General features: G+C 43.3%; 2 protein-coding genes across 2 annotated transcripts in view; one reads left to right on the top strand and one right to left on the bottom strand.

The window, feature by feature from the left end:
* Nucleotides 1-1,602: 1,602 nt before the first annotated feature.
* Nucleotides 1,603-12,142, top strand: LOC121193770 (mitogen-activated protein kinase kinase kinase mlk-1-like). Its single transcript, XM_041056235.1, has 11 exons — nucleotides 1,603-2,035; nucleotides 4,009-4,096; nucleotides 5,367-5,468; nucleotides 6,084-6,149; nucleotides 6,247-6,275; nucleotides 6,399-6,536; nucleotides 6,649-6,735; nucleotides 8,399-8,473; nucleotides 8,613-8,719; nucleotides 10,173-10,353; nucleotides 10,474-12,142. Exons 1-11 carry the CDS (start codon nucleotides 1,877-1,879, stop codon nucleotides 11,449-11,451), a joined length of 2,010 nt encoding a protein of 669 aa, XP_040912169.1. The 5' UTR covers nucleotides 1,603-1,876; the 3' UTR covers nucleotides 11,452-12,142.
* A 52-nt stretch (nucleotides 12,143-12,194) lies between these two features.
* Nucleotides 12,195-27,095, bottom strand: part of dnah9l (dynein, axonemal, heavy polypeptide 9 like) — a 34,204-nt gene continuing 19,303 nt past the window's right edge. The window contains exons 51-90 of the mRNA XM_041054686.1: nucleotides 26,896-27,033; nucleotides 26,625-26,726; nucleotides 26,271-26,432; nucleotides 25,926-26,009; nucleotides 24,783-24,892; nucleotides 24,476-24,638; nucleotides 24,190-24,313; nucleotides 23,506-23,648; nucleotides 23,196-23,357; nucleotides 22,842-22,901; nucleotides 22,577-22,750; nucleotides 22,333-22,479; nucleotides 22,059-22,172; nucleotides 21,707-21,850; nucleotides 20,901-21,083; nucleotides 20,350-20,451; nucleotides 19,850-19,984; nucleotides 19,502-19,675; nucleotides 19,181-19,313; nucleotides 18,954-19,056; nucleotides 18,540-18,662; nucleotides 18,229-18,433; nucleotides 17,871-18,035; nucleotides 17,614-17,754; nucleotides 17,204-17,374; nucleotides 16,988-17,110; nucleotides 16,690-16,883; nucleotides 16,267-16,415; nucleotides 15,921-16,048; nucleotides 15,616-15,753; nucleotides 15,340-15,429; nucleotides 15,067-15,258; nucleotides 14,804-14,923; nucleotides 14,335-14,394; nucleotides 13,863-14,045; nucleotides 13,437-13,619; nucleotides 13,176-13,291; nucleotides 12,782-12,894; nucleotides 12,543-12,683; nucleotides 12,195-12,442 (exon numbers count right to left, since the gene is read on the bottom strand). Coding sequence (XP_040910620.1) covers nucleotides 12,195-12,442; nucleotides 12,543-12,683; nucleotides 12,782-12,894; nucleotides 13,176-13,291; nucleotides 13,437-13,619; nucleotides 13,863-14,045; nucleotides 14,335-14,394; nucleotides 14,804-14,923; nucleotides 15,067-15,258; nucleotides 15,340-15,429; nucleotides 15,616-15,753; nucleotides 15,921-16,048; nucleotides 16,267-16,415; nucleotides 16,690-16,883; nucleotides 16,988-17,110; nucleotides 17,204-17,374; nucleotides 17,614-17,754; nucleotides 17,871-18,035; nucleotides 18,229-18,433; nucleotides 18,540-18,662; nucleotides 18,954-19,056; nucleotides 19,181-19,313; nucleotides 19,502-19,675; nucleotides 19,850-19,984; nucleotides 20,350-20,451; nucleotides 20,901-21,083; nucleotides 21,707-21,850; nucleotides 22,059-22,172; nucleotides 22,333-22,479; nucleotides 22,577-22,750; nucleotides 22,842-22,901; nucleotides 23,196-23,357; nucleotides 23,506-23,648; nucleotides 24,190-24,313; nucleotides 24,476-24,638; nucleotides 24,783-24,892; nucleotides 25,926-26,009; nucleotides 26,271-26,432; nucleotides 26,625-26,726; nucleotides 26,896-27,033 — 5,640 coding nt within the window. The remainder of the gene's footprint in view (nucleotides 12,443-12,542; nucleotides 12,684-12,781; nucleotides 12,895-13,175; nucleotides 13,292-13,436; nucleotides 13,620-13,862; nucleotides 14,046-14,334; nucleotides 14,395-14,803; nucleotides 14,924-15,066; nucleotides 15,259-15,339; nucleotides 15,430-15,615; nucleotides 15,754-15,920; nucleotides 16,049-16,266; nucleotides 16,416-16,689; nucleotides 16,884-16,987; nucleotides 17,111-17,203; nucleotides 17,375-17,613; nucleotides 17,755-17,870; nucleotides 18,036-18,228; nucleotides 18,434-18,539; nucleotides 18,663-18,953; nucleotides 19,057-19,180; nucleotides 19,314-19,501; nucleotides 19,676-19,849; nucleotides 19,985-20,349; nucleotides 20,452-20,900; nucleotides 21,084-21,706; nucleotides 21,851-22,058; nucleotides 22,173-22,332; nucleotides 22,480-22,576; nucleotides 22,751-22,841; nucleotides 22,902-23,195; nucleotides 23,358-23,505; nucleotides 23,649-24,189; nucleotides 24,314-24,475; nucleotides 24,639-24,782; nucleotides 24,893-25,925; nucleotides 26,010-26,270; nucleotides 26,433-26,624; nucleotides 26,727-26,895; nucleotides 27,034-27,095) is intronic.

A 27,095-nucleotide genomic window follows, 5' to 3' on the forward strand; every position in this document is an offset into this window, starting at 1 on the left:
GAGATATCTGCTTCATTACAATTTTATTGCTTCCTGAACTGAAGGAAGGGACGCCAACACGTCTGACTTGTCTCATACACATCTTTGATATACACAGTACAGATTAGCTTCTGCGTAACTTATTTTACATGCTGCACTGTATGTGAAACAGTTGCATAATTTATTCTGTGGCTCAGGAGGTGGATGAGGCAAGTCTGAGAAAATAACTCAAGTGACATCACTTGGAGGGTTTTTTTTTTTTTAATGGAAAGCCTGTGTTACAAAGAGTGGTTGTGGAGTTTGAAAGACATGGGAGGGCTGATATCAAGTTGAATCATGGGAAGTGTAATAGGATCCGAGGGTTCAACAGTTTGACTCATATTAGGGACTAAAAGTTTGGATGAAAGTTTGGCCTCTGGGCGGCATAATTAGTAAATCACTGAAGTTTTCTGTGAAAGACTTAACAAACCTGGATGTTATTTCTCCATCTACCATCTGTTTATGTAAAATATGCACAAGTGTTTTCTTAGTGCTCCACCAGATCTGAGTGAATTACGCTGCAACAACACTGACTTTCAAGCTACCCAAATGATCTCGGGCCATTTGAGGTTGCGACACGATCTTTGCTCCTTCACCACACATTAGATTATTCGCTTTGTGCATAAGAAAACGAATGGTCAGATTACAGTGCATTGCAGATTTGCTGTGGATATCCATGGTTCTCAGAGAAGGAACCCCTGTTTAAATTTGGGTGTTGGGGATAAACCTCTTCACCTTTCCCCCCGGCATCACCCTTGGGCCAAACTTTCCACTTGCAGAAAAGATGGCGTATTTTGTGCACTCATGCCTCCCAGAGGAAGAATCCACTGACATCAAAATCATCAGGATGTTGTTTATTCCATCCAACACTTCTGTTCTCTTAGGTGTAATAATTTATTACAGCTTCCAGGAGCTACTAACAAGCCCTCAGCCTTTAAGTCATGCTACATTTATTCAGTGAATCACTGTGGGGTCTACTTTTACACTTGATTACTGTCAACAACTCAGATTTGTCCCTGCTGATCTCACCTGTCCCTACTCAGTGATGTCAGCACGGCTGTCCTGTTTGATGATGTCACTAGGTCATTCCTGTCGGGCTGAGTAACACACGCGCGCGCTGTCCCTGCCTGGCTTCTCGAGTGTGTGCGTGTTTTTAGCTACAGAGTGTGTGAGAGATGGATTTAGGTATGTCTGGCAGTCAGCCTCATTGCTAACTGATTTACAATGTCTGACACAGTATAGGCTAGAGCTATATATCTCTGTCTGTGTGTGTGTGTATGTGTGCGTGTGTGTGTGTGTGTGTGTGTGTGTGTGTGTGCGTGCACATGTAGTGTATGGAGATCTTTATATAGCCACAGTTATCCAGGAAGAAGGAATGCCCTGGATGCCAGTGACCATATTTGAACAGTGTGTCTGCTACAGGCCGACTGCACACACTGACTGCAAACCGTAACTTACACACACTCAAACACTCACCTCCCCTTCATCTTAATGGTCTGTGTGTGTCTGTTCTGTATTGTAGTTACACTGGATCACCACTATTAGGCAATGTAATACCTTGTCTAGGAGTGACAGCAGGGCTTTGACTTTTCCAGACTCACGGGGAGCAAACTTCTCTCTCTCTTTCCAGCACTTTCTGGTTTCTTCTCTCTGACAATCTCTCCTGCCGACTGACAACATTCACCCCGAGCCTGTAGAGGAAACTACTCCGCCTCTCTTCATTTCTTATCCTTCTCTTGCTGCGTGCTGATCCGTGAATTGTATACACTTTTCGGGGCAGCGGTTGGTGCTTGGGCGTGCACGCTTTTGGGCTCCGTGTGTGTATGTGTGTGTGTGCGTGCGCGTGAGTCAGTATGCCATGTCGTCCCCTGGCTCGTCGTTTGTGCAGATAAAGCATGAGGACCTGCTCTTCTATGAGAACTGTGGAGGAGGCAGCTTCGGGAGCGTCTACAGAGCCCTCTGGATATCCCAGGACAAGGAAGTGGCTGTGAAGAAACTTCTGAAGATTGACAAAGAGGTAAGGAGGGAAAAAATACACACACACACACACGCACACATAAACACACACAGAGCAATCGTAACACTTCTGTAGCAGAGTCGCACACGACATATCCACAGCTCCTGTCAGCTCCTCTGTGGCACACACCGCTCTGAACTCCAACATAAATCAATTTCCACTTATTTCCCAGATTCTCGAGATTGAACTCGTACACCCCTCCCTCCCCCTCCTCCCCTGTTGTCTGCCGTTGAACATGTGTTTATCTTAAACATACCTCTCTTTGTCGGCCCCCCCTCCCTCCTCCTCCCCCTCTTTTGTGGATGGAGCCGTTTTATTTATGCCAGCACTCCCTTGTTCCTCCCATTGTATGTCAGGGCGAGTTGTGTGGTCATTTGGGGCTTTAATGCCTTTCAGTCCAGGCCGGGTGGTTCTCCATGAGTATGACCCTGGTGGTAATCCAAACATAATTTCCTTCCATGTTATTAATACTGGTGTGGTGGAGGTTCACAACCCAGTGTCAGGAAGTTAGGCCGACCTGTGGGTGAATTGGGCATAGTGTTGCTGTTGTGGCAGCAGGTTTTAAACAATACAATGAGAAGACAATAAAATTACAAAGACAATGCAAAGGTTCTGATTTTAAGGACAAACTGTCACACACGGTCCAACTGCATCAAACTAGAGTTTGATTTCTTGTTTGATTTATTTCTCCCACACTCTCTTTCTCACACCCACACACAAACACATGGAGGGTGGGCAGACATGGAAAACTGTGTGTGCAGGTCTAGTGTAAATACAAATTGATGGATCGTGGCACAACTGCAGCTCAGTGGGTTCTTCATGAATCTTTTCCTGCAACACTTGGTGTGAAACGGAGCTGCTTTTGGATACGCTTGCGTTAAAATCATATTTTATCTGGTCTTGGATATTTGCACAAACACTGTACTTGTACACAGCGGTGGAAGACGTACTCAAACCATTTATTTAGATGAAAGTAGAAGCACCACACTATAATAACTACACTATTACAAGCAGAAGTCCTGCATTTAAAATTTACTTGAGTAAAAGCACATAATAGCAACAAAATATGCTTATAGTAACAAAAGTAAAAGTGATTATGCAGAATAGCCTCTGTGTTATATTATTGGATTATTATTATTAATGATCTATTACAGTAAAATGTACTTCAATGTTGTGGTTGGTCTAAGTGGATTTAATTTCATATATTGTAGTTTAATCTATTACAATGACTAATTTTATAAAGCTTTGCTCCATAAGCTCTTAATCTGAAAAGTAATAAGAAGCCAGATATAAGATATAAATAGTGGATTAAGACGTGGTAATAAATCTCTCTTAAATGCAGTGGAGTGTAAGTGTAAAGTAGCTTCAAATGTAAAATACAAATACCTAAAAACTGTACTTTAATGTACACCACCACCGTTTTCATAAATCTAAAGCTGTATGAGACAAGCCGATGTCTGTACGCTGGTAACTTCACACATGGAATATGTGATGGGAATATCACAAAGAGCTCAATTGCTCTTTGGAAGAAAAACTGTTTATTCAGAAAACATTTTGGTGTTCAGTTGCAGTTTTTGTGTGATTTTGTGAAATTGATGGTTAGTTATTATGTTGCTTGGCAACAGTTACATATTCCACATATGCAGGGGTTACGGCCTGCATATGTCACTTCAGATCAATGGCATGTTTGTCGCAGCAGTGAGAAAGGTCTTTGTTTGGAGACTCAACCTGTGGTATGAGAGAGGTTCAGACCTCATCAGTTCAGACATCCTGGAGACACTGTCCCTCAGGATTTTGTTTTAACTTGGATAGCAAGTCAATAAAAAAGCTCTTAAATCTTCATCTTACATGCTATCAGGAATGATTATTTTCTTTAAAGGTCATGTTTCCTTGCCAGTGTCAGATATTGGAAAACTGATGTTGGCTCCTAATGAAGTTGTTCATATCCCTGTGTTTCTCTTTTCCTCATCCAGGCTGAGATACTCAGTGTCCTGAGTCATAAGAACATCATTCAGTTTTATGGAGCCGTGCTGGAATCTCCCAACTATGGCATTGTCACAGGTCAGACCTCACATGAGTGTGTGTGCATGTGTGTGTCTGTGAAAACCATTTATCCTTCTAAATGTTCTCACATGAACATAAAACCTTTAAGTGTGGTTGTTTAATCTCTAACTTCATTCAGATAACTGTTATCCTATTGAAAAATGTGTGCTGCAAAGTAAGATGTGTATAATTATCTCTGGGGTTAAGCTCTAATGGAAATAAGTGACATTAGGTCGGGTCAAGGTTTAAGGTTAGGCATGAGAGGGTTACAGTCAGGGCAGATTGTTTTCTCAAATAAAACTACACAAGTGTGTGTGTGTATATATATATCAACTTTATTAGTTTGTATTTGATCCTAGACGTCCCACTTACGGACACGTTAGCACATGTTCTGATTGCCGACCAGTGTTTATGTGTGTGTTTTTAAGTATTGGAGCGTACTCTGAGCGCTGGTTCTTGCTGCGTTTCCTGGCAGGACATTTGTAACTGAGACCAGCATGTTTGGATGTGGTTGTAATCCTGGATGGAGTCATATGGTTAAGATAAAGCACCGACACACCACTACAGACCACTACGCCAGTAATAATTCTCACTGCAGCTGAGTCCCACCAAGCACAAAGCTTACTAAAAATAAAAAAGTACAGTAGGCATAAATGAGAATTGGTTCAGGAGACAGATTTTGGCCCCAGTGAACTTTCAAATGGTAACATTTAGTCCTTTTAAGAGGCAGATTTTTCCATTCTCTACCCACCGGGTTACACAGGCCTTGCATCGGACAGGATCCTCTGTCTCTCCACTTGTCTCTTTGAACTGTCAAACGCTACAGGAAAATGAGAAAGGTTGAAAGTTCAGAGATAATCTGGATTAGACAGTCAAGGTGTGAAGGTTGTGTACTTTTCCACTGATTCGAACTGGCTTCTCTCTTGGTCTGTTTAGTGTGCAGCAAGTAACCGTGTGTGATGTTTCTCACACATTTTAAGATACAGAGGTAGATTGGCCACGGTACAGAGACTGTCCAAACAAGTAAACAAAAAAAAGACTTAAGGTATTTCACTTTATTTAGAACGACAATCACCTCTTTTAGAAAATGCTGTACATTATAATAGAAGATATTTATATGTCAGTGTTTAAAGAGTTTAACGCTCTAACTCAAACAGATGTTCCCAGTGTGACAGATTAAATGCAGTCTGCTGATACATCTGTATTCATCTATAATGTTGTTGTGTAATGTAATTCTCTCATAATAACCATTGTTTGTGTGTATGTGTTTGTGTTTCACTTCTTGCAGAATATGCTAGTGGAGGGTCTCTGTATGAGTACCTCTCCAGTGAGCAGAGTGAGGAGATGGACATGGAGCAGATCATGGCATGGGCCATACAGATAGCCAAAGGTACAGCTGAGGAAATTATGCAAATTAAACATCCTCGTGTCAGGGGTTTTTATCGTTTAATCTCAAGAGCCAAGCACTGATACGATCACCAGGGTCCTGTATTTTATTATACTCTACTCATCATATACCAGAGGTTATAATTTACACAGCTTTTTATTTGCTTTTTAATCATTAGCAACTGCCACGGGAGAAATGAATTTACAAACCATTAAATAAACAAAGCGTTTTACTTCAGCAGATGCGCTTCTGGCATGTGATGGATACATGTGCTGGAAACAGGAGTTTTAAGCATCTGGAAGTTAAAAAAGAAAAAAAAAAGGAAGACAGATGAAAGATCACTCCACTGGCAAATGATGGTGGTGGATTGAGGAGAAAGATTTAGATTCAGATTTTAATGTGATTAAATGAATAAATCACATACAGTATCAGTAATTATTAATTGTAGCCTCATCATAGCAGTGCCTCATATTTTTTTTATTTTGTTTTTAGCGTAAAATCTTTTAACCCAAGTTCATGTGTAAGACTGAGCCCAAAAATTGCTGCCAGACTTTAAGTAACCTCATTAAAAGTGTCTTGTTTTTATTTAGCACTTATTAGATGTGGTCTTTCTTTCAGGGATGCATTACCTCCATGCAGAAGCTCCAGTCAAAGTCATTCACAGAGACCTCAAGTCACGGAACGGTAACATATGGCCTGATTTGTTCCTCAAACTCTGAGTTTCCTTCTTTTGCACATCCCCACACAGATTTGACTGGTTTCTCTGTTCTCTCCCTTACAGTGGTAATGACAGCAGACAAAGTGCTGAAGGTTTGTGACAGTGATTTATGGAGAACCACATTTTCATTTTCAGTTCACGCACTTGGTTTATGTTTTGAGTTTCCCCTCACTGTTCTCTCTCTCTCCTCCCCTCCCTCTCTGTCGGGATTTCAGATTTGTGATTTTGGGGCATCTAAGTTCCTCTCCCACACCACCCATATGACGGTGGTGGGCACTTTCCCCTGGATGGCTCCTGAAGTCATTCAGAGCCTGCCTGTGTCTGAGACCTGTGACACCTACTCCTACGGCGTGGTGAGTATTGTAAGGCCAGAAATCAAACTGGTCTAATCAAACATCGTTAAAACTACCTAAGAAAATGCTCATGTCTGTTTGAATGAACCAATACGGTGCGTTCTGTGTCCAGGTGCTGTGGGAGATGCTGACTCGGGAGGTTCCTTTCAAAGGCTTCGAGGGGCTGCAGGTTGCATGGCTGGTGGTGGAAAAACAAGAGGTAACCTACACACAAACACACACACCTAGACACACCTTTGTGAACACCCTGTAGGCATGTAGCCCCAGCAGAGGTTGAGAAGGCTGGAGGAACAATGCGATGCTCTCATGGTTTCCACTGTGAGCTGGTGAGGCTGAGGCTGGGTATTTTTAGGCCTGATGTCAGTTCTCTGCTCTTGTAAGGCCTGGATACACAGCAGTGGAGCTCGGCCAGACTCCCCCCTGGCTAAAGCCTTTACGAGAGAGAGAGAGAGGGAGAGAGAGAGAAAGAGGCAGACAGACACAGAGAGAGAGAGAGAAAGAGAGAGAGAGAGAGAGAGAGAGAGAGAGAGAGAGAGAGAGAGAGAAAGAGGCAGGGGGTAGAGGAAGGACTGCAGCGATTGGAGAGTTGATTCAAGAGGTTTATGGGTGGTGGGGGATGATGGTTATACAATGTATGTGTTTTGGTTATTGACGTGCATGAATCCCCTTCAACAGCCACACACACACACACACTCTCTCGCACACACTGGGGACCAACAAACAACTCGGAGAACATGATTCCTGCGTAGCCGTTGGCTAATCTCCAAATACTCTCCCTAAATAACTCTCCCTCTCGTTCTCTTTCCCAGTCTCCCTCTGATTTTCCCCTCCACTGCTATACCTCTTCTTGACCCTCTAACTTGCCCTCTTTCCGCACACAGTCTGTGATATTTTAGGATTAATCCCCACAGAAAAACTGTTTCCACTTACTGCACGGTACTATGGGGCTGTCTGGGCTCATTCAGACCTCTGGTGATGCCAGGGGGATCTTTAATGCGGGAGCATTATCTCAGTGGCGCGGTGCTACAGTTTACAATATTAGAGAAAGATAAACAAGGACCCGCGGGCACTTTTATATTTTTCTATTTTGTGTCAAACAATTTTGACTGGAGTGTACATTTTAAATTCAACAAATGATTGAACCTGACTGCAATTTAAATCTATAAACACTCAAAAATAGTCTATTAAAACAGTCCCTGTGTCTCATAATGTGCCTGTTTCTTTTTTTTCATCCCTGGAGTAGGGACTATTTTTTAAAGGCCCTGAAAACCTATTGTCTCAACTTTTTACTGTGGGTGATGGGTTTCTTCATAAAACACAATCTTTTCTAACAAAGCTAGATCAGTTGTGTTTATTTTACATTGTACATTTCTGTGTTTAGTTTTTTTCTCTGTGTTACTCCGGAGAACCAATCAGGATTCAGCAATATTTGATTCAAAATGAGACGGCAGTTGTGGGGTTATTTTCTTGTGTTTCCAAGCACCACAGCTGAGTTTTTGAGCGTTGAACTCTTAATAAATTGACTAAAGACTAGCAGCCTCTAGCTATGTTAAATGTTTTTGGCTTTTAGTGAAATGTCTTGATAAGTATTGAATGGATTGCCATGAAATTTGGTACAGGTTCATGCATTTAGCTCAAAGTGTCACTGTGCCTAAGTACAGAAACTGTGCTTTAGACTCATAGTCTCATAGACTGTTGCTTATTTACTCATGAAAAAGATCATTTTTCAGGCATTTTAAATGGTTTCTTAGTAGGTTCAATTGTTATTAAAAAAGTGGCCAGATATGACTTTTCTGTGAAAAGTGAAAAGTGAATGCTTCTGTGTCTTGTGTTTGCCTGTGTTTGTGTATATTCATATCTAGAGGCTGACCATCCCCACCAGCTGTCCGGCAAGCTTTGCTGAGCTGATGAGGAAATGTTGGCAAGCGGACCCAAAGGTGAGATAAAGAAGGATCCAAAGATTATCTTTTAAAACAAATTAAACTGATATCGTGCCTCATTTGTACACTTTTTTTAAAAAGATATTTTTAAAAAAATAGGTATGACAGGTTGTTATTTTGCCTTGTGTGTATCCAGGAGCGTCCACAGTTTAAGCAGGTGCTGGTAACTCTGGAGACCATGGCCAACGACAGCAGACTACCGGACCAGTGTAACTCCTTCCTACATAACAAGGACCAGTGGAGGTATACACACACACACACACACACACACACACACACACACACACACACACACACACACACACACACACACACACACACACACACACACACACACACACACACACACACACACACACACACACACACATCCAAAGGAAAGCAGTGATATCTGCACTGTGTCTGAGCAGGAGGTGCCATCTGTAATTTGTACACAGTAAAGTCTTGGTCTCTAGTCAGAATGACAAATGCAGTCTGCGGCATACTGTACTCTACTCCAAATAAAACTCAATATGCATGCACACAAATTCAACAGAACCACAGCCTGTACTCACACACACACACACATATACATACATAGCTCTGTGGACTCTAAAGCTCAGGAGAGAAGTTGAATGTGTGACCCTGTACTCTACTTCAGTCTATAATAAGCTCTCTGGAAAGTGTCCATGGAAGAGATTCCTCCACTCCTCCACTCTGCCCTCGCTCCACCACGGGGAGAAAGGCAGGGGAGGGGTGGGGAGGGGGAACAGGCAAGAGGTGGTGGAGAAATCAAGTATGAACTGAAGAAGAGGAGAAGTTCAGGGAGGAACAGAAATGTATTGGGTGCATGTGAAATCTAAAACACTGAGGATAGAGGGGAAACAAGAGTGGACAGATGACAGGGGGGTGGGGGTGGAGGAAGGAGCAGAGGATAGAAGGTGCAAGATTCTGTGCATATTTAACACGAGTACAGCGAGGCAATCAATTCTGAGTGAAGTTTTGGATATGGGTGGAAAAACTTGGACAAGGGGAGGGGAGGAGGAGGAGGAGGAGGAGGAGAGGGAGGGAGGGAAAGTGAGGGAGGTGAAGGGGCGGGATGAATGAACAGGGAGGTATGGCAGGAACACAGGAGGAGGTATGGCTGTGCGTCAGATCTCTTGTCTATATTTAGTTGTTGTGAGAGCTGATTGTGTTTGTGAATGCAGGTTCGTAGACTCACTCACTAACTCCCACAGTGACCTCTTGTGGTAGCAGACAGTACTGCAGTGAAATGTTCTCACTGATGACACATGGGTAACTTTCTGCATAAGCAATGTTGTGTTGTGCAGGAATAGTAAATTCATTATGTCATGCCGTCTTCAACAGCAAATTAGATTATACTGATTTTTGTCTTGTAATGTTGCCACCATGTTTCAGAGCTGCAGCTTTGCTCCAAGCCAAATAACTGAAGTCATTATTATTAACTTTAAGCCAATTCCACAGTATGTAGAAAATCATATCAATCATGAGTGATCCAAGGAATGCCTTAAATAAATTTTTAGCAATATTCATGTGTTTCTGAAACATTTTTCAGTCCCTGTTTCCTTTGTCTGAGGCTTTGTCACTTATTTTGCGGCTGCAGTAAAGTTGCTGTTAAAACGAGGCCACACGTGCCTGTAAAAAGTCACAACAGATCGCTGATACTCTGTCTGCGCTCTGTGTGCAAATACCGCAGGTGTGAAATCGAGTCGACCCTGGAGCGCCTTCGCAAGCTGGAGAGGGAACTTTACTCCAAAGAGAAGGAGCTGGAGGAGAGGGAGAGGAGGCTCAGACTGTGGGAGGAGAGGCTGATGGAGAGGTCCAACATGACTCCCAGCCCGACCTCCCTACTCATGGAGCGCTCAAACATCTCACCAGTGTGTAAAAGTGGAATTAAGTAACCGCAAATCTGTTCAGACAGCTGAAAGCAAAATCATCTCTTACCTTTTTATGACCTTTGCCCTCCTCCTCTTCCCTTCTCTCTCTGGCTTTAACAGTTCTTCACGCCAATGTCCATTGGTTCCTCTGGTTCTTTCTTCCGCTCGCACTCTCAGGACTCCAACAATACGGGGGTCAGCAGTGCCGGCGTCAGCTCCCTCTTCCGCACGCTCAGCAACGGGGACACGGAGAGGGGGAGCAGTGCGGTGCTGGAGAGGGGGATGGGTTCGCTCGACAGCGGGAGGCTACACGCCATGCTCCTCGGTTTGCAGGGGAGGTTCGGAGAGGAGGACGAGGAAGACGAAGGAACCCTGGAGGAGAAAGGCTGGGGGCAGAGGGAGAGGGATGATAGTGGGAGTAAGGAGGGAGGAAGAGTGCAGGTGACGCTCCGGAGCTTCCCAGGTGGTGTGGTGGAGAGGGAGGAGAGGACATGGGAGGAGGGGGACAGGGAGAGAGGGGGCATGCAGAGGAGCAGGGTGACAACCATAGTCCGAGGATACTCAGGTGGGTTTGGAGAGGCGGAGGGGGAGAGGGAGAAAGAGGGAGGATGGGAGGTCGAAAAATTTGGGGACAGACTAAATGACAGAGGGATGGAGGGAGGAATTGAAGGAGGGCGGCTCCCGACCATGTTCAAGGGTCTCCACGGGAGTTTGGGGGGTTTGGGCGACATGCTGTCATTAGACATGGATGAGATGGGGGACATGGAGAGACTGGGCGACATGGACATGAACATGAACATGGGCGACCTGGGAGGGAAGGTGGTGAGTCACGGAGTCAGGAGTGAGCTGGGGGTCAGGGGTCACAGGAGCGACGTGGGTGTCGTAGTTCAGGGGGTCAGAGGCGACCTCAGCGAATCCATCAGCCAAAAGATTAGGGGCGAAGTAGGCGTCATCGGCCACTCGGGGGTGCAGGTGAGCATGCGGGCCTCGTCCAATCAGAACTCTGTGAAGAGCTGCAGCGTGCGGCACGGAACCAAGATCAACATGGCTACTGCAGCCATGGACATGATGGAGCTCGACTGGTCTGACAGTGACTAGAAAGCATGTTAGCACACACATACACACACACACACACACACAGAATACACACATAGAAATACACACAGAGGCCAAACTACTAAGATTTTGACTTGTCAGCACATACAGTATCTGAGCTACAGTATGTGCATTAGAATCTCCAGTTGAAAAAGAGCTGGTATACACACATTTCTTTTGTTAATTTTATTTTTTTTTATTGAATGGATGAATACTACACCCATGTGTACTGTGAAGTAGGACGGAGCAAAAAGACAATTAGCGGTTGTCATGTTGACAGAATGATTTCACCTGTGTAATTTAATGTGCTATTAAAACTGCTGCATAACATACTGTAAGAGGTACAAGTGTTCAAAAAATAACACACTCGAGTGCCGCTCTAATGATGCAGCACTGTCTGATTTATTTTTTTTCCTCTCCTGCTTATAAGGTATCTTGTTAGTTTGTAGATTTGATTTGTTCAAAACAAGCTTTGACTTTATCAGTTCTAACTGTGATCTAGGGCGTGAATTTTTTGGCATTTCTCTCTGTACATTTTATCATTTTTCAATAAAAAAAAAAGAAAAGAAGCTGATTCACTTCCTGTGATTTTGCTTCACTAGAGTTAGCCTTCGTACTCCAGTAAAATGTTTATATTGTACTAAAGATTTTACGAAATACTTTACATCTAGCTTGTCCAATAAAAATAAATTCCTCTCAACTAAGGAGGAGGTCTAAATCTTGACTCCTGACCTCTAAACTCCTTCTCACACACTCAGCAGCAGAGCCACTCCAGCCAGAACCCACTTGGCGGGCCGCTCCCTGGTTTTGAGGCTGAAAGTCCACACAAACGTGGGCCCTCTGATCTTGGTCTTGTAGAGCGGACATTCGTAGATATTCCTGGTCTCCTGGCGGTCGTTGGGCACAGCTCGGACTGAGACAACAGGCATTGGAGGGGTCAGTTCTTTTAGACGGGCCTCAGTGATCACTCCTGCCTGAGTGTCCCATCTTGCTCCTGTGGGAGTTCATGGGTTGAGGATTAATTAAGAAAAAAAAAACCCCTCCATGCTGCAACAGAGAGGAAATAGAGGACAGTGTTTGCTGTGGTTGTCTACCTTCCATGTAAAGTCCATACACGTATGCACCCTCCCTGGCAGGCTGGTTGAACTCTTCCTTAAACTTCTTGGTCACGTCCACTGTCAGGTTCACTTTATCCAGGGGCCACTCGTTTTTTCGTGCAAGAGACTGCATCACAGCTGAAAAGCATGAGCAGGATGAAAAGACGAGGGATTGGGTGTGTGTTACGACATGGACATCTTATCTTTCTAATCTATATGCACTAATGTGTGTTTACCAGTGAGAAAGGACTGTGGGTTGAAAAGTCCAGACAGCCAGACGACACTGGGCAGAGACAGGTCCTGAGTCCAGCTGTCCAGCTCTTTACAACGCTGCAACACATCATTATACCTGACACACACACACACACAAAATGAGAGAGGAGAGAAAGATTTAAATCTATAGGCAGATGCATTAATATTCATGTAATCCATGATAATCCCTAAAACATCTCAAATAGTAAATACATCATTTTTGGGACAGTGCCATGCACATGACACCACAGTATAGCACAGTAATAACACATTAACCTCACTTACTGCAGTTCCTTATACACAAAATCTAACAACAATCAATAATACTAAATATATATATGTATGTAACTCAAAACATGCGGACATACACACACATACCATATAGCCAGGCTGTAGGTGGAGGGATAAGCCAGCTTGGTCCAGGTATCGGGGACATTGTCAAAGAACAAGGCCGTCTGCAGCTTCTCCATCTCAGAGGAGATGGCCAGTTCACCCTGTGACAAAAAACTGTTATATCACTATGAACACACACACACACACACATATATATGTATATATATACACATATAACTGATGCCTGAATGTATGTATGTGTGTGTGTGTGTGTGTGTGTGTGTTTGTGTGTGTGTGTGTGAATACCTTGAGTCCTAGGTCAAGCTCCTTGAGCGAACGTCGGATCTCAGAGATGAGTGTGTTCATGCGCTCGCACTCCTGGAAGCAGACCAGGATGTACGGGGACCGCTCCGCTGTCTTGGAGGTGATGTCGGACATATTGTACTCTTCTGGCAGCTTTTCCAGCACCTCATCCAAGATGGTTTTCACCTTGAAGGTGAGTGCAGTGAGTAGAAATAAGAGGGAAGGGAAGTTGTTAGATTTGCTGATGTGCTCCTCTCCACCTTGTTTCTCTAAATGGGGAAATTTAGAGCTGCTGCTTTTGCATTAATAAATGTGCGTCAGTATCTGTGTGTGTTTGCTAAACTTAGAAGAGGTTCAGACTTCAGTCAGATCATGAAATAAAAACACTGCATCGAATAAAGAAATATTAGAACATGTAGACGTAGCTACCTTCTCCTCCAGCGTCTGTGAGGCTCCCTCTCCCATCACAGCGTCAGGAGACTGCAGCTCCAGCAGAGTGTGAAAAAGGTTATCTGACGTCACTGTCAGGAACTCAATCTCTGCGTTGGGGTGCAACCCATAATGCACGGGGCTCTCATGGGGCAGCATCTCATCTATGAAATCATGGTAGCCCTGGAGATGTGTGTGTGTGTGTGGGGGGGGTTAAACATCATCCATCTGTTACTGTTATTTATTCATAAAAACTATTTTTATTCAAAGTGTTTTACAGCCAGATATATTCAGTGTATGTGAACAGCTGACTAAACTCATGACTTGTTTTCCATCCACATAACAGACACACCAGGATGTGGTTGAATTTCTGTTCACACCAGTTAAAATGTTGAACATTAAGAAGGTCAGACTACAAAGGTTAAACGTTTTCAAGAAACAGTTTCCTCAAACTGGATCTGTTTCCAGTTACCTGATAGTCCAGGTTCGAGGGGACGACAAACCCAGGAGCCAAAGCAAGCTTCCGGTCGAACTGGGAAATGGAAAAAGAGAAAGACAAATTTTTAGTTTCAGATCTCAAACACAGCACAAAACATAAAACTATCCCAACCCAAGGCAGCCAAAATCCTGTGGTCCAGCAGTGGCATAAATCTGGCAGGTGTGGTTGCCAGACTCTCTTCTCCTTGCACGTGCAGCCTTTGGCTTGAAAGCAGCACAACTGCTGTAAACTGGAGCTGACTCCGAGCCCAACTGTCCCAGGTCCACACTCCAAAAACACAGTTAAAGTGAGTGGCCATGTTTGCACCAGAGCCAGTTCACATTTGGCCCTCATGTGCTAGAACACACTGGCACTGTCAGCCAAACTCCCCTGGCTACCTGTGGACGATTAAATCCATTACATTCACTCTGTTTTTCTTCTTCTCACAAGAACATATACAAACCTGGTTGGGCTGCATGTATTCTTCTAGGTATGTTCTGCAGAGACGTCTGTCCCAGTCATCGGTGATGTGTCCTCCATACATGATTTCCCCAAACAGATACCTTAGGTCCTCCCACGGCACCTTCATCATCATAATCATCAAGAAAATCACTGTCCATTACGATCATCATCATACTCATACTCATCCTCATCGTGTCGCGGCACCTTGCTGAGCACACTTACACGCACCCCTCATCCACTCATAAGACCAACAACGCATCCTACCTGCGCATTAGCCTCCAGGTAGTTGTAGAGGACGTTCACTGATATGGTCAGGTCCCCGGTGTTGAAGGGATACTTCCTGTTCCAACCCTGAGGACCAAACTTCCTCCTCTCTGCCACGCAGGCATGGAAGTAACACAGAGAGAAGAGGATGGTCTTAAACTCCTGTTCTCGGCTGCACTGGTCCAGGATGTCCTAGAGAGGGGCCAATAAATCAATAAATAAATCAATAAATGTATAAGTACTGTTAATATAAAGCAGGCAGTAGATGCTAACCTGGTCAAAGTTATCCAGAGCAGCATGCAGATTGGCGTGCATGCCTGTAGGAGGTTCATTGGTGATCTTGATGGCGTTTTCCAGAATGCCCTGAGCAAAACATGATAAGACACAAAGATTTACATCTGTATTTAGTGCAACTATGAAAGTGCATAAACGTAAATAAAGACTGTAGCTGAAATACAGTGTGAAATACAAGACACCGGGGAGCATTCATTCATCATGTGTACATGTTTGATGATGAGGGGAATTAAGATAATGTTACTGCATCTCTACCTGCGGGATAATGTGCTCCTGGGGAGTTGGTGCCGGCTCAGCGCTCATAAACACCCTGTAGTCAGGGTGACTGTATTCACAGCAGCGCTCCAGGAGCTTCTCAAGCGAACCCAGCCAGCGACCAACCAGGTGGATGTTCTGCAAGGCAGTGGAACGGAAACCCATAATCGAAATTCACAGTGACAGCGTGAAACACCATGTATAGAGTCTGAACATTTCTCTTTAAATTTATTTCAATCCTATGGTAAAAAAGTGTTTGTTGTATCCAGACATTCAAAGTAAAGCCATCTTTCTTGCACCCAGACCTGCAGTATGACCCAGTGGCCCTCCTTGGCAGCCTTCTCCATGGCAACCTCAGCCACGGCTTCTTGGCCCTGACCCAAGGACACATTGTGAAGCTTCCCAAGGTCGATAGTGAAACCCAGCTTCCTTCCTGAGAACACAGAGGGCTGAATTTTTTATATGTTGACACAGACAAAAAACCTCTGTATTTCCTCTGCAAAATATTTTTTATTGCCACTAATTACACTCATTGTTTCCAATATAGTATTTCTCTTGTTATTTTTCTATCTCGTGTGTATGACTCTTGTGTGTTTGTGTGTAGGTGCATGAAGGCCGTGCATGTTTGCAGCTGCTTTGTGTGCAGTGTACCCAGTGATTCCACATCTTTAAGTGGGTCCACTCCAGGAGAAAGAATGAAGAACACAGGTGAGGTGGGACCACTTTCTCTGAAGGACTTTGCAAACTCTATCTTTCGGCCCTCTGTATACTTTACGCCAAGCTTCTCCTCCACAAAGTTCCTATAGAACGCCAACAAAAAGAGCAGAAACAGCCTGGGTTTACAAGAACAGTGATAGAACAGTGGAAAACCTAAAGGACTTAAATGCCTGCCTTGTTAGATGCAGCTGTAACAAAATACAAATACAAATTTTGAAAGCTCTTTATGCATTGTAGGTGGGAAAAAATAGTCATTAGCCAGCAATATACTAATATATTATGAGGAAAAGATTTAAGAGAAGATTTACTGTATAAAAAAAACAAACAAGTAACATAAGAAAAAAAAATCCTCTGTACCTGAGAGCGTACGTCATACGGTCAGGCCTCAGGGCTCTCATCATGATGAGTTTCTGCAGGGAGCTTTTTCCTTTCCACTCCTGAGGAAACTTCTCTTTCTCTGGACACTCTGACTCCACCATCTTCTTCCAGCGTTTGGGAGAACCTTCAATGTCCCGGTCCAGACCACGAAACTCATCAGTGAAACTCATCACCTGTGCGGGCAAAGACAACATGGCAGCAGGGGGTGATTCATGGTGTAATTTATTTCTGTGAACCAGCAAAAATAACTTCTGTGAGTGTGTGTGCGTGTTGGCACCTTGATGGCGCTCCACGCTGAGTTGGACAGAAAGTCGACGGGGCTGATATAACTGTGGTCAATGTTAAAACGTAGCAGGAAGTCTAGCTCTCGCACATCTATCTCCTTACTCATCAGGAGCAGCTGACGGACGGAGAACACAGTCAGGGTCAAAACACAAACACACACACACACTGTCCAACACTGACAAAGACACATGCACATACACAGCCACACCTGGAAGGCCAGCTGTGCAGTAAAGGTGAGCTTGTCTCTCTCAAATAGTCCCCTGCTGATGTAGTTGAAGCTCGAGTAGGTAACACAGTCTATGAGGGTGTTTACTCTACTCTTCACGTCCTCACTGACCTCCGCCATCTCAACTGCTTTGTGGAAAACTATGTTGAAGGCCTGAGAACAAGAGGGATAATGGATGTGATTATGATCACTGCATGAACACCACATCACAGGTTTCTTGTTAAATCATATGTTTTTTTAGTGACATTATATACAGTAAAAAAAAATGTAGTAATGTCTTTGCTATGTTAGAATTTAGACTGGACAGTTTCATTATGAGCATCTGAATCTTCCTAATTCCAATAATCAGTTTCTGGGCTGTTAATCAGTCATCGAGTTTTCTTTCTGATTACCTTCAGACTGAACTGGTACATGGGGTTTATCTTGTTGAGGTCATTCATGATAAAGTAGAGAAGAGAAGCTCTGACAGCAACAGGGCGATAGTGTTCTCTAGCTTCATTTATCTTCACCTCATTAACTTTAGCTTCCAGGACCTGAGAACGAGGGATGAAAAGGATGAAGTAGAGATAGAACAAATAGAAGTGGAGCACAAGTGGACTCGCTGTAAAATTCAATCTGCATACTGTAAAAGCTCTAACTGCCCTGTTACCTTCATCTCAATCTCAGCAGCGGTGTGCTTAGTAGTCTCGAGCTTCTCCACCAGCACGTTGTCACCCAGGAAGTTGCTCTCTGCAGCAGACAACCTGGTCAGCAGCTCATCCTCCAGAAGCTTCAGCTCGATCTTAAACATATTCTGCTGTTTGGTCAGTTCACTCTGTAGGAAGATTATATAAACATTTCTTTAAAAAAAATAATTACCTACACTGAACAAGAACCTGCCATTATTATATAGTTTAATAAGAAAACGCTGGTGATAACTGGTATACAAGTTCAAGAGAATTATGTTGTAAGAAAGGTGAACCAATTGGCCATGTAATGAAGGGAAAGAAGAACTTAATTTACTCCACCTTCAGGTGCTCGAGGTCAGGTCTCTCCTGATTCACCACCTGAGCCAGGAGCTGGTCCTCCAGTCCATCCCTGGTTACAGTAAAATTAATGAGGGTGGTCTGGGCTTGAATCTCTGGCTTGTAGTGTGGATTGGCCAATTTAGTGTGCAGGATTAGTCTGAAGCCTGGGTGGAAAAAACACTCTTTGTCCCCGACCTTTATACAGCTGTGAGGGAGCGAGAAAGAAAAAAGGAGCAAGGGTAGAGAGAAAACGTGAGAGGAATACATGGTGGTTGTTTCGAACAGTAGCACATTGCGTGTCTTTGTGTTACCTGCCCTTCTTGATTGTGTGCCGTCCCAGCAGAGGGTCAATAACAGGGTCAATGGTCTCCTCAAGGTTCTCGATGAGGACAGTGTCACCCGCCACTACGGCCTGTTCTATCACATCTACATAACTGGAGCATTTACAATTAAAACAAATGAAAAAAAAACAAAACAAACAGCACACACAGCAAAATAACAGCTTAGAGTAGCAGACAACCATTGATGGTAACAGGTGTGTCTTATGTACGAAGCAAACTTTAACACTTCCTACAGCTGTTTCACAGTAAAAGCTTTCTCACAAAGAGAACAAAACATATTTTTAATATAGAATAGCAGGACTTCAGATATTGTCAGGATCCATGCTGGAAGCCTTTATGACTACTTGAGGATGGTCAGATTAAAATGCATAAACACTCTCTCACCCTCGCTGTCCCAGGTTGACGACCTTGAGGCTGCTGCCATAGCGGCTCTTGATCCACTTGATGCCCTGCAGCTGAGGGTCAATGAGGAGAGGCCAGCGCTCACCTGCACCAGGTACGCACACGTGACTCACACGTGGAGTTTTGCCCGTTTATTAAAAACAAACCTAGCTCTGCAATGTTTATATTGCTTGTTGCAAAGGGACTGTCATCACCATGGCGATACTCACAGTTAGTGAGGATGGTCGCGTTCTGAGTGGACATTTTGTCTCCTGGTAGGCCTTCATTGTTCCACTGGGCCACCATTGCGTCATCAGTCAGCATTGACACTGGATCTAAGCCCTCCGTCATGGGGATGGGAATCTGATGGAGAGATGATAGGGAGGAAAGAGAAAAAAAAACTGTTGATTATGAGAATAGGCAGCTGATGGAATCACATGGAAACACAAAGAGCGCAGGGCAGATTATCACAGCAAATGTTAAGATAGACTTTGGAATTTAGAAAAAAAAAATTTTTTCATGGTAGAACGACTTGTTTTCTGGATTGTCACCTTCTGGCTGCGCAGAAATGGCATCCAGAGGTTGTCCAGCAGCTCTCTCCTGTACTTCTTGGAGAAGGAACCGGCGTAAGAGATGAAAGCTGCAGTTAGGAGGACGTCCCCACTGAGTGTTTCCTCCTGTTCATGGTACTGAGCCACTGAGTGGGCCCAACGCACATTCTCACTCTGAAACACAGAGCACCTCCTTATTCCCAAAATACTTCAGTACTGTAGGTAAAACATTAAAAATAGAAACATAGTACACACACACAGACACTGCACAATATCAAATATCAGATCAAATCAACTTTCACAAATCACAAGTCAAACTGATCTCCTAATGGCCGCTGCTGTGCCCACCTCAAGCCCTTTGACCAGCCGATTGGCCAGTTCTATTGTCTTGTTGGTGCGGTTGACCTCTTCCTGAAAGCGCAGCTTCTCTGATGTGGCTTTCTCAAACGCTGTTGTCAGAGTCTCCAGGCTACTGTCCAGCTCCTGAGAAAGAGAGGAATAGAGGAACGGCCAAAAATATGAAGATACATGGCTGTTGATGCTCTGTCAATGTAAAAAAAAAATATATATATAAAAGCAAACAAAAACAGTCGCCTCAAACAACATATTAACCTTTGTCTAGAATGGATGTAGGAAGGGATTCAATTACTGGCAGTTCAAGAAGCTATTAAACACACCTCCACAAGGAATTAGAGTTGTAGAGAGACTGCTGCAGGAGGAGAGAGTGTGGTGGGAGTGTATAGATTATTATAATCTATATTTCTTAGAAAGAAATAAAGAAAGAAAACCACAAGTTAAAGACAAAGACACAAAGAAAAAGAGAGGAACACTGATGTTAGAAGACTTACACTGAGTTTCTTTCTGATGACCTCTAATTTCTCAGCAGCCTCGGCCAGATCAGCGTTGGCCTGAGACAAACACATCCTCTTCATCTCTACCTCACAGAACACCTGGTGACACAATGAATACACATATACACAACACAAACACACACATACACATACACGCAGCTGCTGAGAGGAAGTTACAGAATAGCCTGTTAACAAGAATGGCATCAACATTAGTACTAAAAAAAAACAAACAAAAAAAAAAAAACTAGAAAATATTAAACAAAAAAACTGATTAGAATTCAGCTCAGCATTTCCCTGTTCATCACCATGTTCATAAAATATTATACATACACTTCATAATCAAAATCCTATAATATCCTATAATACAATACAACAGCAGAGAAGAGTTGTACTCACAAAAATCTATCCAGGGCAGCAGGAAAGATTGGGAAACAGAAAACAACCTATCAAACAACCAGACCACAGTGCTGCACAGTGGAAAAACATCACACAGAGGCTTAGCTCGGGTGACACTAATTATGTATGACAACTGGTGCAAATACGAGTACCTCATGGAAGCGTATGATGTTGATCACCCAGGAACAGAGCCCCGCAGCAGCCGAGGATTTCTGTCGCACAAACTCGGGGTTGAACTCTGGATCACTGAGGTACTCGTCTCTGACACACCTCACCGTGGCTTCGGGGATGTGCTCTTTGTCAAAGTTCACCAGAGCCTGCAGGAAGTCATCCACCTGGACGGCCATTTGTGTGCAGAGGTGGGTGAGTATATGTGTGTGTGTGTGTGTGGATTAAATAAAATGGTGTGATATCACAGTCTCTACATATAATACTTTTTCAGGGCTTTCTTGGATTCAAAATCACAAGCGGGAACTAAGAAGTGGAATAGTCAAAATGCACAGCTACACACTGTACTGAAAACTGTGTAACAGCGATTGCTAAAATCTCTTTTTCAGTTTTATATATTTCTTTCTTTAACCAGGAAAGTGCACTGCTGATATAAAAGAAATTAATCAGGAGTGTCTGGGGCCAAGAAAGCAGCAGCACAAGGCAACATAAAATATAGAGGTTATAAAACCTATAACACAGACTTATAGTAAAACAGATAAAGTATAAAAAAAGATACACCACCAGTGTTTATATATATGGAAACACAATAAAAAATAAATATTAATTTCTCAGTTGCGTTGGCAGCTCAGACAAGAGACAATGAATAAAACAGCTGAAAGTTATTTCACAGTAAGTGTGATGTTGTTTTCAGCAGTTCAGGGAATTTATTTGTGATGGACTTTCTGGCTTTGTGGTAGCAGGACATTAATCTGAGAAACACTACAAAGATGTCAGTGTAAAATATCACCTTGCTCATAACCATCTTGGAAGCCTTCCAGCTGCGATCTTTGGGGATTCGGCCTTGGGGAGCCAGAAGCACCAGAACAGCTGCTGAGACGTTGGTGACAATAGCTGGAGGGTTGGGGAACGTCCTCAGCTCTGTCAGGTTTAACTGGATCACACAAACACACACACACACACACACACACACACACACACACACACACACACACACACACACACATTTTTATTTGGGGGGTTGGGATACAGACAAGCTTGTAGCGTGTTTTTCTTTGTTTATTTGCACAGCTTGTGATGGTCACATATAAAATAGGATCAGGATTCAGGTCTATGTGCTTATGTGTATACAAGTGTTTTACCCTGTTCAGTGTATTGAGGGCTGCATTAGCTGCCTGTAGGGCGGGTTCAGCCTTGGCCAGGTCCTCCTCAGTCTCCTGCTGCTGCTTGGTCACTTTAGCTTGAATTGCTGCCACCTGAACAATCATGTGTAAACTTTGAATGAAGTGTAACAGATGAATGAATTGTCATTATCTCCTCCTCCGCCCCTCTCCTCTGGGCTTTCTCAGTGGAAATGTTGTGAAATGAGCCTTAAAATGTGCTGTAATTTGGATAAATACAGTGCTTCTTGTCTACCCTTTGCTCCTCAGCATCAGCCACAGCCCTCTCTTGGTTCAGCTTGTCTGTCTGTTGTCCTATCTTAGCAATAAGAGCCTCAACATCTGTGTTCCTCTGCCACAGCTCCACCTCTTGTATGGCTAACTTGGCTTTCAGATCCTCCACCTGAAAAAGAAAAAAAAAAAAGGTAAGAACAATAAAGTTTAAGAGACTTTGTTGGTTAGGCTGTTTAACCTTGGCAGCATAGTGCATGTTATCTGACCTGTGAGGCAGTCGACTGCAGTTTCTGTAGCCCATTCTCTAGTCTCTCCATCTTCTGGGCCAGCTCTGTGCGTTTTTTGCCCAGCAGATTGCCATACAGCTTCATAAACTCCAGGAAACTCTTTGGGGTGGTGTAGTTAAAGTGCTTCTCGCTCTGCTGGTACTTGACACTCACCTGGAGGGCGTAGTTCAACAAGAGGTCCAGAGAAAATATCAGAGAAGGTGTCAAGTGTGGTTATCAAGTACTGTGCGTTGCAATAACTCACCTCATTGACACTAGTGTGGGCGTAGGAGATGAACTCACTGATGGATGCCCTCACATTTGGCTGCATTGGATGAACAGACACAAAGAGTTATGGACTTTCCAAGCTGGCAGCCACTGGCTGAAGAAAACACATTTTGCTAATAGACTTATTAACACTGCCAAATCTACTAATGTTTCACTTGTGCCATACAATTGTGTAGTTTGTTCATATTTATGGATATGACTAGCATACTACTTACATTTCCACTATTTAAAATACACGTTTCTATTCTTAAACTCCAAGAGAGCAGAGAAAGCATGTGATAAGTGAAAGATAGTAGAATAGAATATGAATACTAAGTAAATGTGATGTCACCTCCAGTCCAGGTATCTTCTCTATGAAAGTAGAGCTGACAGACTGCAGGGCGAGCTGAGGCCAGGGGTGGAACCAGTCTATGGCTGTACAGTTCACCAGAGCTGGAAACTTTCGTGCGCGTGTCCGCAATGTGAATCCGACCGGAGAGAAACACAAAACGACCTGGAGGACAGGTAGGGAGGGTGACGGCAAACTTCTTTCTCAGTCGATATTGTTGTAAAACATGTTTAAATAAAGCTGGAATCATATTATATTTGGATACATTATCTGACGTGTTTCTTAATATTGCACAATAAATTATGTTTCAGACCTTGAGCTGTCTTCTTATCCTCTCAATAAAGAAGCTCCAGCAGTTGTCTCTGGTATCTATGAGTCCCAGTCCTCTGAGCTCCATACGGATGGATGTCACAATAGTGTCCACTTCTTCATCACTGAACAGGTCTGGAATATCCCCTAAATGACACAAACAATGCAGACTCTCAGTATGTTTTTCTTCCTTTTTACATGATGCCACAGCTTCTTTTCTCTCGGGTTGTTGATGCCATTTAATCCCATGTGTGCTCAGTTATTTTGCCTGCTGACAGTGTGCTGTATGCTCGCTGCTAATACTCAAAATGTCATACACAACACACTTTTTTTTTTTTTTTTAACAGAACACTTAAAAATATAAATTGCATTCTAATCAGATTCATGTACCATCCCATTAATGAAACAATATAATTCAGTGCTGGACTTTGGCTATCCATTTTTAAATGTCACCAGTCTGTGTGAAATGTGACTTCCCTGCTCTTTACTCTAGCAGACAATAGAAATGAAATTTGGTTGATGAAATTTTCACTCTGTAAACAGTTCCCACACAAAAGGTCTTTGATTTTCCCCAGCGGAAAGTTTGCTCGTTCTTTAGCTTTGACAACAGAAGCTAGTACAGACTAAAGCAGAAATATTTTGCTCATCAGAGGAGAAGACAGAACATCCTAGGTCAATGTAGACAAACCTGAGGCCAGCATGTCATTGATGAGCACCAGGAAGCGTTCGTCTGGAATCTGGGCGTCTGTGTGAAGGAACACTGTCCCAATGTTCTTCACCCCCACCTTCATGTACAGTGCTGCTATGTCACTCTGGGGTGGTGGGGTTACAGAAAAGGAACAAAGAATACATAAATATGTCAAATAAATCAAGTGAAAGTAGGAAATAGAAGAACAGAATAACGCTAAAGTTATATCAAGGAACGGAATGACATTTTGTATCTATGATGCGTGCATGTGTAAATGCATTTTTACCTTAAGGTCATTGATTCCGTAGCCTTTACGCAGAGTGATCTGGAAAACTTCCAGCATGCTGAGGAAGGCAGCCAGTCGACACAGACTCTGCTTCCCGCTGCCCCCAACCCCCACCAGCAGGGCGTTACCGTAGGGGGCCTCGAGGATTCGACTGATACGACACCTGAACATAAATACCAGAATTAATAGTGTGTGTGGTCCGTGTTTTACACATATGTGCCAATCTGTGTATATCCACCCATGCGCATGTTAGCAGGCAGTTTGTGTTTAACTGGAGCTTCTGCACATGTATCTGTGTGTGTCTTACACATGCTGGATAGCTTCTTCAAACAGCACCAGATCCATGACAGCGTGCAGCTCATTATAATGCTCTAGGGCATCAGCCAATGTCTTCTGGAGTTTCTCCCAGTCTGAAGCCTGACAAGACGGACAAATAAACAAATCAGCTTGGCTCTCTTGAGTAACAGCAGCAGTGTCCAAGTCACTATGTGGTTACCTCCAGATACGCAATGAAATTAAGTTCTTGTTAGTGCTGTCGTGGTGAAGGAATTTCCCCTGTGGAGAATTAGGGTGGCTCAACACCGTGATGCGGTATAAGTTTGTTAGGTTATTATTTGGTGTACTGTTGCATTTTAAATGACAAAGACGACACAGTTTTAAAACAAATTAAATGCTTGATTATTTTGCACTTGCTGTAAGGATAAGGCAGAAAACTTTCAGATTACTATCTTTAGAGATAATTTAATCTTTGAAGGGTGCTTTCATGATGCACTAGATTTCTAAAGGCTAGGGAAATATCCAAAAATAGCAAAGCCCCTGGAAGGATTATAACTGCAACTGACAGCTTGTTGTAATGGAAAAACAGTGGGCTGCGGGACAGTTTTCCAAGTAAGCCCCTAAATAAATGCATTACAGAAATATGAATCAAAGTATCAGACGAGAGCTTTTCCAGCCGTTGAGAGTGTAGCGACCTGAGGGGGTCAATGCACATGCACCGAGGTGTAAAACAAGAAGGGCATAGTCTCAAGGAAAACAAGAAAAAATGTAAACAGAGCAGTTGTGACGGTTGCTTGCCATCCCGTACGATTGGCTTGTCAATAGCGCTTTAATGTAAAGTTGAGGTTATCGCTGGAGCCCTAGTTCTTATCAAGACTTGAGTCAATTAAGTTTCAATTCAAACCCCATAAAAAACACAAGAGGTAATTAGTTTGCTAATGACTGTGCATTCATCCTCATTTGTCTGCTGACAGATTAGACATGACAGCCGAATTTGTGCCGTAAGGTCTTTGAATATGCGAGCTACAGATAATCCACATGGTAAATTGATTTAAGTCAAAAACAATTAAACTCACCCATTTTTATTACCACAGTTAATAAAGAATAAATGGATGCCTGAAAGGAGCAACACGAAGCCCGCACCAAATTAGCTCTGACGAGCTGGTGTGTGTACCTGGTGATAGCGAGGTTCTCCCACACCTTGGGCAAAGTGACAGTACACCAAAGGTTGGTGGATAAAGATGGACTCGTCTATTCCCTGCAAAAAAAAAAAAGTCAGAAAGAGAGATATGAGCAAGAACATGCTGAAAATGCCACAGTTAAACTGCCCTTCAGTGACTAGAATTAAAACTTTGAGTTATTTTGAGTTACACAGTGTGTCGGGTGCTACAGATCGTCTAGAAACATCATTCATAGTTTTTATATTCTTAGATCTGCCACAAGAGGTTGATATATTGATTGTAAAAGGACATTTATTGCCTAATACCGTAGATGTTACTGTATGTTTCTTGTTTCTTACCTCAAAATATCTCTTGCCAGTGTCCAGCAGGATTTTACTGAAGAGTTCCACATCTTTTTCTTCCATCAGTTTGTCAGAGTAAACCCTGGAACTCTCATGGAGCCACAGGTGAACCAGGTCCATGGGATAACGGATACTCTCCGGCAGGGCAAACAGGATGCCCTACACCCCAGGTCACATAGAGTAAATACCATTTTAATTACATTAAATACACTTAATATTGAAGTTTATTATAGAAATCACTTATTGTTCTGTGATCTACTGTGAATCTTATTAAAATCAAGAAACACAGCAATCATTTGACTCAGTGTAGTTTTGTTTTTCTATGTATTTGAGTGACTATGCATGTGCTACCTGGAAGATGTTGGAGAGGTCCCGCAGGTTGAAGATGTAGTGGAAGCGTATGGCTGTCGGGAGGAAGTTCTGACTGATTTTCTGGTGCAGACAAATAGCTGCCTGGATGAGCAAAACCAGAAGATGGACAGGTGCAGAAATGGTTGGCACAGACAGAGGCAATGTCATGGATATATTTGCTGATAAACGGATAGACCAATGTTTGCATGCAAAGTGTGTGCGTAATCAGGTTTTAATGCAGACAAAAGCTGCACCGACGCTGTAGATGCACCTGTATGAGAGTTCCGACTGAGCGAGAGACGCCGTAGCTGAATCCTCCCTGAAGGAAGTGAGCTGACAAGATGCTGGAGAAGATGGTGGCTAACGCATCAGCACTGGGAAAGTGTACCGCAAACACTGAGAAATGTCTCTGGAGAGGAGACAGAGAGATATAAGTATCATTTGCCATCAGGAGCCTGTGGCTTAAGACTC

This window comes from Toxotes jaculatrix, chromosome 14 (genome assembly GCF_017976425.1).
Source record: "Toxotes jaculatrix isolate fToxJac2 chromosome 14, fToxJac2.pri, whole genome shotgun sequence".
Classification (NCBI taxonomy): Eukaryota; Metazoa; Chordata; class Actinopteri; family Toxotidae; genus Toxotes; species Toxotes jaculatrix.